Raw genomic sequence first — 13252 nt, 5'->3', positions numbered from 1 at the left:
TAGATTTCTTGAAAATATTCCATCATCTTAATTTAGCTAAAATGCCTCCCTGCCTGTTTTAGCAAACTCTCACTCCTCCAAGTGTCATTTCTGTTAATCCTATCCCAAATCCTCTCAGCGGTTCAATTATTTGTCTGTGGTAGGAAATAATTTTTTTATTTAGCATTGATTATTTGGCAAGACAAGCATCATTAAATGTTCAACAAATTCTCTTTGCTATAGTTAGGACATGTAAGTAATATTGCAATTATCTTGTCACAGATAAGAAACACTCTCAAATAAATTCATTTGCCCAAACTCAAAAGGCAAGAAGTAAACAGCAGACACTATTTGAAGTAAGGTCTACCTGAATAAAAGTGACCTTTACTCTATGGTCTTCACTTAGCACTCAGAATACTCTATCATTTATTACATAAGAACTTATCTACATTTTTATAATCTCCAGTACTTAGTTAGTACCTGGTACATATAAATGCTTAAAAATATGTTCAAAAAAATGAAGAATGAAGGGAGAGTTTAAAGGGAGATATGTGTTGAGGAATAGAAAGAAGTATCACAAAATTCAGGGGAAAAAAGAAATTTAAGAAGGTAGAGCAGAAGTATTCCCATTCTATAAAGAAGATAAAGAGTAAGAAAACAACAGATTTGAAAATCTGGTTTTCTACCACTTCAGAAATCAGTTTCTATAGAGTAATATGGACATAAGCCAACATGTAGTAAGAGTAAGTGGTGGCTAGATGAAGGCCACAAGCTGTCATATGAGATTTGGAAATAAAGGAAAGCAAAAAGAGGATGGCAATTTGTGTAGGACGTGTGGAAAGTGGTGACTTGGATCCCGATCTCTGACTACATCACGGCTGTATTTGCGCTGGGAACTTCCTGTACAAAGATACAGGTCAAGATTGCCCAGTTGCTATGATGACGCCTGAAGTGGCTCTGTGCAAAGGCATGAAGTTGTATCAGTCTGGACCTTGAGCTCAGGCACCATCTCCCAGAGATAGAGATTTTTTTTTGGGGGGTGGGGGGTGCAGGGTACAGGGGATTGAACTCAGGGGCACTTGACCACTGAGTCACATCCCCAGCCCTTCTTTGTATTTTATTTAGAGACAGGGTCTCACTGAGTTGCTTAGCACCTCACTGTTGCTGAGGTTGGCTTTGAACTTGTGATCCTCCTGTCTCAGCCTCCCGAGCTGCTGGAATTACAGGTATGCATCACTGCACCAGGCAGGATAGAGAATTCTGAGCACAACAAGATAACACTAATATCTCATCAGTGCTGGGTCCTTTAGTCTGTGTGCTTTGCAGAAATTTTCCCACAAGTAACCTTTTTTTTTTTTTTTTTTTAAGATATCTTTATTTAATAAATTTATTTTTATGTGGTACTGAGGATTGAACCCAGGGTCTCGCATGTGGTAGGCGAGCGCTCTACCACTGAGCCACACTCCCAGCCCACAAATAATTTTTAATGATAAAACTTATATAATAAACATGCTGAGCTTATCTCTGGGTTACTGTTTTTCCATCAGAGGACAGTGTTCCACCACTGGTCCCACCTTTCTCTATGTGTCTTTCTTTTCTCAATCCCCATTGCCCCTAGATTTCTGAATTAGTACCTGTACTGGTCACAACAAGGAAGTAGAGTTAAGAGAAAGAATTTTTTTTTTTTTTTTTGGTACTAGGGATTGAACCCAGAGGTGCTTAACCACTAACCCACATCTCCAGCCCTCTTTATGTTTTATTTTGAGACAGGGTCTCATTAAGTTGCTTAGGGCCTCAATAAGTTGCTGAGGCTGGCTTTGAATTCAAGATCTTCCTGCCTCTGCCTCCTGAGCCACTAGGATTACCAGCATGCATACATACTACTGCATCCAGCAAGAGAAAGTTATTGTAGTATAAAAGGCTTAATCATTTTTCGCAGGATGTATACGATGCAGAAAGGAACATGAAAGAATCACCAAAAAAAAAAAAAAAAAAAAAAAAAAGGTAGGAAGAAGCCAAAAGCAAGAGAAGGAACAGAGAAAGACCATCTTTCTTGATGGAAGAAAGTAAACTGGCCTGTATTTATTTAGTAAACAGAAGGTATATCCACAGGCTAGGGAAGAAATCTGTCAGGTTTGTTCTTCAAAATAGAGGGGAGGGTTGGGAGTGTCAGTGGTAGCCTGTTTGCCTAGCATATTCAAGGCCTGGGGTTCAATCCCCAGTATCACAAAAAAATAAACAACAACAACAACAACAAAAACAAAAATAGAAGGGGAAAGATAAAATACAAGGAATGAGACACACAGTCAACAAGAGATAAATTTTAAAAATCATTGTTCACACACTAAGGAACTGACTTTTAAAAACAGTCTACATGATCATTTAACTAATTGTCAATTTCTCCCTGAACACTAGTCAACATTGAGAGTTGAGGTATATATACTGTCTTAAGAGACAGTATTATCATTGTCTTACATGGTAAAATTTAAAAACTGTAACAAATCTACCAAATCTACTGCACATTTTTTTTTCTTTTTCTCTTTCTTTCTTTTGCAGTTCTGGGGATTAAACCCAGGGCCTCATGTGAGCTAGGCAAAAACTTTACCACTGAGCTATAACCGCCAGTCTGCACACTTCCAAATAGTTGGATCTATTGTGATTCCATTGTGTTGCAAGACAAATAGAATGAGAAAAGTTAATACATTTAATACTTGTTCTTAAATGTTTCATTAAAAGACCTCATGGTTTAGAAAAATGGCTTGCTAAATACAATTCATGAATGTTGAGGACATGTTGAGGACATGTTACTAAATAAACAATAAGAAGTATTTTTCATTTATCCCAATATAATGCTATTACCTAAAGAGTAATTTCAGTGATATAGTCATAAAAGTATAGAAATGAAAAAAAATACCTTAATAATATTCTGTAGAACTTTCTCATTCACCACTGCTTTATGACAGGCTGTTTTTTGGTATAAATCCACAACTACTTCTAAAGACCTTTCAGCAAATGGTACATAATTCAAGGCTACCCATTCCGCCTAGAAAGTAATATTTTCACAGAGAGTTAAAAAAAATGGGATTAAAGAAAATTATGTTGTTTTAAAAATAAAAAAAAGCTTTGTCTTAAAGTTCAGGCCTTGGTCTTAAGTCAGATCACATTACATGCAAAGTTCTCGAAGAGATATGTGCTAAATGAAAAAATAATTTTTAGCCAGGCAAAAGTTAACACTATTGGAAAAAGCAGAGAGCATTTCTATGAAGAACTGGGAAATACATACTTAATTTGTTGCCAATAGGTTAGGACAATTTTAGGAACTTTAACTCACCGGTGCAAATAGTTGGATCTATTGTGATTCCATTGTGTTGCAAGACAAATAGAATGAAAAAAGTTAATACATATTAAAACTACTTTTTGGACTATATAAACTATAATTTTTTATGTTGGGTGAACAAAATCAGCATATGCATGCATTTAGAAATTGACTTTTCCCCTAAGCCCAAATGAAGTCAAAATTTGACAACTATTGCTATAAAAATGTTTTACATAAAATCCAACTAAATTTCACACCAGTAATAGACAACTTCTTATTCAGTACACACATATTTCTTCATCTTGTATTGTAAGTATCTATTTTAGATAAGATTAGGCTTAGGGGTTTAAAAGCTGCTTTGTAGTGCGATAGGGCAACCAAGAAAAAGGTTCCAAGGAATTTACCCTTTTTCAAGAAACATGTAGTAGAGAGTAACATGAAAGGTAAAACTTTCTGAAGAACTACTTGGGAAAGTCATAAACCAGGAGGAATGAACACAGAAATGGTTTCTCAAATAATATTCTGTTCAGCTTAAATTGTTAACAGACACCTGTAAGTTTATTTTGAATGAAAATTCTTTTTCTGAAATAAAGTGCATCTTAATTGGAACTGACCATATGTGAATTAAAAACATTCTTTTTCCAAGATAATCAAAGTCCATCTTAAGTGGAATTGACTGTTTTTATAAGCCATGAAATCTCACAGAATAAATAAAATTTATAGTAAATTACCTGATTATATTTTGCATTTGCAATGTGCTTTGTTTCCAGCTGTCCATACTGTGGAGGTTTACAGGAAAATTCTACAAATGCCAGTAACTGGTCAAATATAGCTGGATACATTATCTGCATGTTTTCTGGTCCTACACAGATGGCCTAAAAAGCAAAATATGAACATCAGAATGCAGAAGTTCTTTACTATATACATATTTGGTTAACCCAAGAATCTTAAAGACTGTACTATTTTATGTCAGTATTATACCACCTTTTATATACTTTGAAAGATATTTAAACTATTTAAAACTATTATTGAATAAAATATAGCCTCAAAGTGTTAATCAGCTTTTAAAAATGCTTGTTAATAAAGCACAATTTATTTCTTAGCACAGAAGAAAAGGGGCAGGTACTTAAAGTCCCAGGCAGTCCTGAGGTTCTACAACTGATTTGTTCAGTAATACAGCTATCAGAATAAAAGTGCTTCACTGACCAAGATGATACTGGTTTCTACTTAAGTGATATCAGTTCACTGAAATGATAGATCATTTCTGCATCATGTCTGGTCTACCAACCTTAACAAATAATCATGTGCATTACAGTTGGGAAAATAAGTCATCTATAAAAATTTATTTTAAAAAATTACATATTAAATTTAACAGGCTAAATATTTAATACCTAATGTCTCTGAATAAATCTGATTTAAAACAAGAAAATATTTTAATACAAATTAATAACATATCATTTTAATGAATACCAAAACTAGTTTCTCTAGATATATTACTTCAAATAATTAAACAGAAAGAATAAAATGTATATCCTGAGACTGTAGATTATGACTTCAAATATGCTAAAAATATTTAAATATTTATTGGCAATATTTATGGAGTATTTAAAATACTATTGTGCTGTACAAAATAAAAAACATAATCACTGTACACTTAAAAGGGTATTTTGAGTGTACCCTCAAAACACTAAAACTAAAATTTAAAGTTTTATTTATTTAGCTTTATTTTTTTTATTTTACTGGGTATATAACTCAGGGCCTTGCACATACTAGAAAAGCATTTAAAAATTTTAAGAAAAAACTTATTATTTTTTATGCAATCTGTGGCTTTTTAAATTTTTTTTAAATTTGTTCTAATCAGTTATACATGACAGCAGAATGCTTTGATTCACTGTACACAAACAGAGCACAATTTTTCACTTCTCTGGTTGTACAAGAAGTAGGGGCACAACATTTGTGCAATCATACACGTACCTAGGGTAGTGATGTCTGTCTCATCCCACCATCTTTCCTACTCCCATTCCCTCTCTCCTCCCCTCCCTTACCTTTGCCCAGTCCAAAGTTTCTCCACTGTCCCATGCCCACCCCCCCCCAATCTATGGCTTTTAAAACTTATCAGATTATTTTATCCCTGCCCCCTAGTCATTTATCTATGACTAAAATTTAGATAAAAATGCACTGAGATAAAAAGCAGATAAGCAAGGGCTGTCCACACATAAGTTAGATCATCCTACAATTACAGTGTAGTAAAATACAATAAAGACATCTAATAACAACTCTCAACATTTGGTTATTTTTCTCAAAAACAGTGAATAGAGAACTTGAATAAAATTTATACATTCTAAAGAAAATTATCTTTTCTGGTTGCTTCTAATAGTTCTACTTTCTTCTTTATTAACCTTTTGCTGGATCTCAACTCTTGGAAGTAAACAAGTGGTAATTATAGTGGATACCGTTATCACTCTAAGTGTTGGATGCTCTAATCATGTGGATGCTCCAGAAAGCTAAGTATCACAATTTCTTTAGAAGTATCTTACACGATAGTATTTTTGATTATGCATTTGATTTCCAATGGTCTTTTTTTTGAAAACATACTAACAGTGGTATTGCTGACTTATTAAGCAATTCTAGGACTATAAAAATGCATAATATGAAAGCCCCCTTCCCTTTTGGGGAACAAATTTCATCCAAGAAAAATTTTTATTAGCTTTTCTTCACTATTCTGAAGTTTATCAGAAAAATATACAGGATGAACCTAAAAACAAATTTTAGTAAAAAGATGAAAATTGATAATCTGGGTAATATTTTTTATTAATCCTTGAAAGCCATATACATAAAAACAAGAAAAGAAATAGTTTAAGGTTTTGCTTAGTAACTCATGTACCAACACATCACCTAGTCGCAGCCTTGTACTAATCTCTTTGCCAGAGAACATGATGATAAAAATAATAAGGGCTAACATTTACTCAGTGTTTACCTTCTGTCAGGTACTGCAGCATGGGAGGAATAGATGAACTCTAGATATAGCAGAGGGGTTGGAGGGGAAGGGAGGTGGCATGAGGTTATAAATGATGGTGGAATGTGATGACCGTTATTATCAAAAGTACATGTATGAAGACACAAATTGGTGTGAATATACTTTGTATACAACCAGAGATATGAAAAATTGTGCTTTATATGTGTAATAAGAATTGTAATACAATCCACTGTCATATATAAATAAAAAAATGCCTTACAAATTCTACTTAAAAGGCAAAAAGTTGTAGATTTATTTTTATCTTACACATGAGGAAGCTTAATATAAAAAGATTAAGAAACTTGCCATATATTCTGTAGAAGATAGGGCTTCATTACATAACTCCAAAGACACATTCACACACAATGTGATAGTGTCTCTGAAGTACAAGTCCAGCAGTCATACGTTGTACCCAGCTACCTGACCTAAATAAGCTTAACAATACATAAGTCAGATGTAGTCTCCTGACATCAGAACTTATAGTACATTACATACACAAAGCAGACAATCAAATTATCAGTTCCCCCATGTATGCAAAAATAATTTAGGAAAAAAATCAATTAGCACACATAACCAAGTCAGGCTGGTCAGTAACTAGTCCTATGAGAAACAAGACTAAGATTATGAAGCACTAAATAATATAAGGGTAACTAACAATGTTGAAGAGAGTTTTTCCTTTAGGACAGAAAATTGGTTGTAATCAAGGAAATGTTTTGCTAGATAGTTCAAAGATAAAATCCCAAAGTAAATTTTGCTTGTGCAAAATTTTCTAACACTTGTAGAAAGTATAAAATCACTTACTGAAATAAATTGTTAATTTTTCTGTTAGAAGATACTACAATAAATTTCACATTCAAGGTTTGTGCAACATCAGGTAATTATGCAAAGAATAAAACAATGGCTAGAGTATAAATTAATAGTCATATAAAAATGATATGAACTGATTTAAATGAAATATAAAGCTTCCTAAATTTCAGACTTAAAGATATATTTTGTTTTCAAGGTATCAAAAGCTCAGAATAAACTCCTAATACTTGGATGAATGATTCCACTTGTTCTCTTATTGATAAAACAGAGTTTAAAAATTGAAATATACTTTTTCCTTGAAAGGTAGATAAGGTGTTGTTTTTATCTTCTACATATATTTTAAAACCTGAATCAAACATGTCAATGAGAGATCTAGATTATAAGTATTTCTGAAAGGCCTATAATTTTATTTTCTGTTAGAAAACCTTTTTTATTCCCCTTTAGGGAATAAAAAGGATCAACTGAGGGTTCCCTTTATAATCAACTTATTTATACGTCCAGTGGGGGGAGTGATTATTGATAGACTACATTTTTTTCCCAATGAAAACAAAAAGTTATTTTCACTTCAAATTGTGGAAAATTAATATTTTTTTTCCTCCAAACTGCAAATTGCCCCAAGTTTTATTTGTAGTCCATACAAAAGTGGGGGTGGGGGGTGGGAATTAAGGTTTTCTAATACCACCTATGGTGGTGATGGGGAATTGGGACTGTGATAAACATAATAAGAGCTAACATTTTATTAGTTCACCAACTCTAGAACATCAGTGGTGAGCAGTGATTTGGACACATACCAACTGACTGTCCCGATAGTATCTTGGTCTGAAGAATCTACAGAGAAACAATCAGGGGCCCATGGACTGCTGGCACAGCTTGGTGTATAGAAAATGATTAAGCTAACCCTTTCCTGGCCTCCCTCACATCTAAATGGAAAAGGTGCCGCCAAACTCAGCTGCAGGTTGCTTCCCCATCCAGATCTAGCTCAGTTGGTAGAGTGCTTGCCTAACATGCATAAGGCCATGGTTTCAATCCCCAGCACCACCACCACACACACACACACACACACACACACACACACACACAAAGTAATTCCCATTCTGGAGAGATGGGAGACAGGGTAGAAATATTAGGTATTCCCCACATTTTCTAAAATGCCAGATTTTCTTAAATTTTAATTTTCTCCACATTTGTTTCCCTGTATAATGCAACTAAGGGTTAAATAGAGAACAAGTTACTACTTAGCTATATTGCCTTCAGAGGCAATTAAGTGATATCATGGTTATTAGAAGTATTTTCATTATTACTACGAAAGTTTTCATCACTCTAGTTGGATAAAACAATTAATTAGGTGGGCATGGTGGCACATGCCTATAATTCCAGCAGTTTGAGAGGCTGAGACAGGAGCACTGCAAGTTCAAATCAGTCTTAGCAACTTAGCAAGACACTGTCTCTAAATAAAATATAAAAAAGGGCTGGAGATGAGGCTCAATGGCTAAATGCCCCTTATTTCCATACTGCCTCCCCAACCCCCAAATAAGGGAGCATGGATATAGATCAGTGCCAAATTGCCCTAGGTTAAATCCCCAGAATGTGTGAGAAACACACACACACACACACACACACACACACACCACAGAAACAAAAAAATTTGTTAATTAGAAACATGATTTTCATTATTTAACAACTGAAAATCTCTATGTGATCAGAATCTAATTTTGTTTTTTTGTTTTTGTAGTGTGGATTAAACCCAAAGTGTATATTGAGCTGAATATCTCCAGCCTTTTTAATTTTGAGACAGGGTCTCATTAAATTGCCCAGGCTAGACTCAAACTTGTGATTCTCCTGCCTCAGTCTCTGGAGGTGCTGGGGTTTTAGGCATGCCTGCCTAGAATCTAATTGTATTTTGCTTTTGTTAGAGTATCTTGGAATGGCAGGCTTTTCAGTTGATTGTGTATATTTGAGCTATATTCCCAACCTTCAGTTGACCCTTTATTTTGTTTAACATTATAATGATTCTGAATTGTGCTATCAATTTCCTTGATAATCTAAAAACACTTTTATTTTTATCTAGTTTTACTTCATAATTTGGATTTGCTCAATAATTTCTTTTTTTTTTTTTAATTTTACTGGGGAGTGAATCCAGGGACACTTAACCACTTAGCCATATCCCTGGCCTTTTTCTTTTTTTTTTTTTTTGTATTTTATTTACAGACAGGGTCTCACTGAGTTACTCAGGGCCTCTCTAAGTTGGTGAGGCTGGCTTTGAACTTATAATCCTGCTGCCTCAGCATTCCAAGCCGATGGGATTACAGGCATGCACCATTACGCCTAGCTTTTTCAATGATTTTTAGGTCTGCTTGTTTTAATGATTAGCTATTTTTGCAATAACAAAACCCAAAGCTAAAAACATAACTTCTTAAAATTTCTGTGAGAAAAAGACTTTCATAAACTTATCCTTTATTAATGTGGGTTTCTAATAAATTAGGAACTAAATTTAAGTACAAATGAAAACAATACCAAAATATAATCCCAATTCTTATTAATTTTTGAATAATAATACCATATTCTTTTGTTAAAAATTGTATTAACATATCAAAAATGCTGGTGAACTGGAATAAGAGCATGCAGGCAGCTTCTTAAAAGACTCAAAGCTGGCCTTAATTACCTTCTTGAAAATACCAGAAAGCTGTGAGTCTTTTAAGTAACTAGATCTTGACAATCCTGAATTTATCCTCAAGTACACTTACACAACAATTTGATGGTCTAGAATTTATCCTCGAAAATATATAGCAAAGTTAAAAAAAAAATTTCAGAAAACCATATTAATTACTGCTTAGCCAATAAAATCATATTACCTTTTGGAGAACATCTAAAGCTGTAAGTACAGCTTCCTGTAAACTTGTCAGAACTGCTTCAGTATAAGATGGAAGAATAAAAGGAGATGCATCTGAACTTATTGGAACTGAAACAGCACTGTGTAATATGACTCCCAACTTTTGCAAGTCATCCATGTTAAAACCAGTTTTTATGTGTTGGTAAAGTGCTGGAAATATCTGAATTAAAGCTGTAAGAAAGGGTTGGCTGGGAATAAAAGTTAGTTTATCAAAAGTAATAGGAGGCTTAGTGCTTTCAGATCCAATTCTATACCAAGTATTCCACGCAGCCCACCAGAGATTCAAGTCTTCAAGCTCATCAGTAACTATGGGTGGCTCAGAGTTACTATATCTTCCAAGTCTTTCTCCAATAGAATCTGTTCTTATGAATGGCCGGTTTAAACCAGGGCCTGAGATAGGCCCAATAAGGACAGGCACAGGTACATTAACTACAGGTGAAGTCTCAGGCTTATCTGAGTCTCTGACAGGGGATACAATCTGTAAAATTTCCTGGAAGCTTTTCAGAGCAGCCAGAGACACTTCATTGTTTTTGCTGAGTGCTGCTGACTGTATATGGTCAAGAAGAACATCCCAAGCTCTTGAAAAATCTCCTATATTAAGAAGAGAAAGAAATTCAATTAGCATAAAAGTAATCAAATTTTCTCTTATTATTAGACTCTTTAAAATAATTTTGCTTCATTTTTTTCCAAGATTCACACGGAACTAAAAAAAAATATAATTAGGTACTAACAACGTGAATTAAAATCATCAGAACCCAGAAATCCAGCAATAAATTTGTTTTTCAGATACAGGAACAAAAAACACCAAGATGGTAGTAGGAATATCAAATAATTTCTTGGTTTTAAAAATAAAATGTGTATGTATACATGTTTATACTATTTCCTAGTACTATTAGTATAGTTTATACTATTTCCTATTTTCAGCAGAACATGGGTTGAACGGTAGTTGTTAGTTTCCACTAATCAGCTCAATATTCCTTGACTCCTGTGACAAATTAACTACATTAATACTGAAGCACTCTATGACCTGGTGCAGTCTGTTCCCATGAGGCTCAAAAGAAAAAAAAATTCCTGTAGTGATGAAGCGCAATGATTTTATTCATAAAATAATTATCCAGATTTTTTTCAAGATGGCAGAATAGAGGAGGTCGTTTCCTGGCTGCTCTGTGGAGTGAACCAAAAAAGCAGATAGGCAGCTTCTCAGCAAGGTGAGTAAACACAAAAGGGCGGGGGGTATACTTTAATGGAATTTAATATTGGACATTCAAAGATCAGGGACTCAGGAGATTGGATATAATAAAATAAGGAAGAAATCCCCAGGGGCATAGCCATTGCCTAGGCTGGGCTAGAAGCACCAGCTAGAATGGTCCCTCTGCAAGAGATGTGGAGGGATAAGGAAATTAAAGGAAACCACATTTTTAGGAGGCCTAAGGCATGTCTGGGTACAGGGTATTTAGAGACCAAGGACAATGCTTGATTAAAATGAAAGGCATGCTACACAATATCCTTATGCAGCTATCATCTCACCTGGCTGCATGTGGAGGATAAGAGAAGAAACCATTTTGAGTCATGGAAACCATTTTGAGTCACGGCATGGAGCCAAGAGCTGAGGGATCTGATTCCTGGCAAACCCTAGTTTGGCCCAAAATACAGGCCCAGTAAACGCAACAAAATGCATGACAGAGTGTACTTAAGTGACAAAGAGAAAATCAAACATGGAGAGAATTTTACATAGGGGACAACTAGTTGCAGAAACCCACCTGGCTCTACCTCCCCCGCTTCAATCTGACTGCATCGACAGGCTGGGAGAGACACACCTGGCTGGGAATTTGAAGAGCAAGGGCAGGAGAGAGTGAATTTGGAGACTGACCCAAGAAGAGGAAACATGGGGTCTGCAGGTGACACGAGTAGAACCCAGGGGAGATCCCTGGGGTACAGTCTTCCAGCATGTACAGACAATTACAGGGCTCTGGAGGTATGATTATTTAAAATCTCCAGACCAACTGGCATTCAGCAAAGAGCCTGGAGCCCAGCTAAGCCTAAACCCTACCTCCAAAAGTTCTGCTCAGGATTACCTCTCTCCAGGAATCCAGAGGGTGCAGCATAACACTCCAGACAACCCCACCCAAAACTGCTGAGAAGAGCAGCTAAGAATCTTTTGAACTCCCACAGGAAGAATTTTTTAACTTTTCATTGAGATTTTTTTTTCTTTTTTTCTTTTCCCTGTTTAACTGTGACATTAATGGTACATGGACATTTACACACATTCCAATCTGGTTTTTTTCTCATTTCTAGCATTTTTGAAGCTAGTTATTTTTTGTGGATCAGTTTTTTGAGGAGTAGGATGTTTGCTTAGCATATTTTAGTTTTGTTTTGTATTCTTTTATTTTTATTTTTTTTTAATTTTTACTTTAAGTATACATTTTTCCCTTAGCTATCCGTTTCCCTTGATTCTCTTTCTCTCTTTTCCACTAAAAGCCGATCTCTATTGTTATCATTTTCACTCTTCCTTTAATCTTTCACTTCTCTCTTCTCTGCTCCTCCCTCATAATCATCACATCCTATATCATTCACGTCTGTTGTCACCCTGTTTATCACTTGAAATTATAAATCTTTTGCAAACTTGCTATTTTTATTGTAGGTAATAACTGATCATATCATTTCTGTTTGTAGTGATAATTTTCATTATAGACATAAATAACTATTATAATTATAGAACAGAAACTATTTGGTTTAATACTGCATATTGTTGTTATTATGTCTCCCCCTACAGTAAGGTACTGGAAATTTTCAGGGACACTAGAAGTCCACAGAGCTGACTGCCTCAGACCCATATTGTTAGATGGGTAGACACACAAACAATATGAAAAAGCCAGGGAACAAATGCCCCAAAGAAGCCAATATATTCCAATAACCAAATCCACTGACACCACAGGGGAAAAAATGTCAGAGAAGGAGTTTAGGATGTACATAGTTAAACTGATCTGCAAAGTAAAGGACAGTACAAGGAGTGAAATCAGAGAAAATATAGGAAGTGAAGAATCACTTCAATAGAGAGAGATTCTGATAAAAACCAAGCAGAAATCCTCAAAATGAAGAAATCAATAAACCAAATTAAAAATCCAATTGAAAGCATTACCAAAGACTAGATCACTTGGAAGAGAAAGTTTCAGCCAATGATAACAAATATATTATCTTGAAAACAAAGTTGACCATGGAGAAAAGATGTTAAGAGACCATGAAC

At 34.8% G+C, this 13252-nt stretch overlaps 1 protein-coding gene across 3 annotated transcripts in view; it reads right to left on the bottom strand.

Moving 5' to 3' along the window:
• Mon2 (MON2 regulator of endosome-to-Golgi trafficking) overlaps window positions 1-13252 on the bottom strand; it is a 113863-nt gene that overhangs the window by 22283 nt on the left and 78328 nt on the right. For 2 of the 3 annotated variants that reach the window (XR_013091226.1, XM_076854808.2), the window contains exons 26-29: window positions 9971-10599; window positions 4027-4170; window positions 3311-3328; window positions 2894-3022 (exon numbers count right to left, since the gene is read on the bottom strand). Coding sequence is in view for 2 of the 3 variants with exons in the window: in XM_076854808.2 (XP_076710923.1) it covers window positions 2894-3022; window positions 3311-3328; window positions 4027-4170; window positions 9971-10599 (920 nt within the window). In the remaining variant the exon portion in view is untranslated. The remainder of the gene's footprint in view (window positions 1-2893; window positions 3023-3310; window positions 3329-4026; window positions 4171-9970; window positions 10600-13252) is intronic. The other variant, XM_076854809.1, reaches the window with a different exon arrangement.

The sequence above is a fragment of the Callospermophilus lateralis genome, chromosome 4 (genome assembly GCF_048772815.1).
Source record: "Callospermophilus lateralis isolate mCalLat2 chromosome 4, mCalLat2.hap1, whole genome shotgun sequence".
Classification (NCBI taxonomy): domain Eukaryota; kingdom Metazoa; phylum Chordata; class Mammalia; order Rodentia; family Sciuridae; genus Callospermophilus; species Callospermophilus lateralis.
The sequence above is the reverse complement of the archived record's forward strand: the minus strand, read 5'-3'. Positions and strand labels throughout refer to the sequence as shown.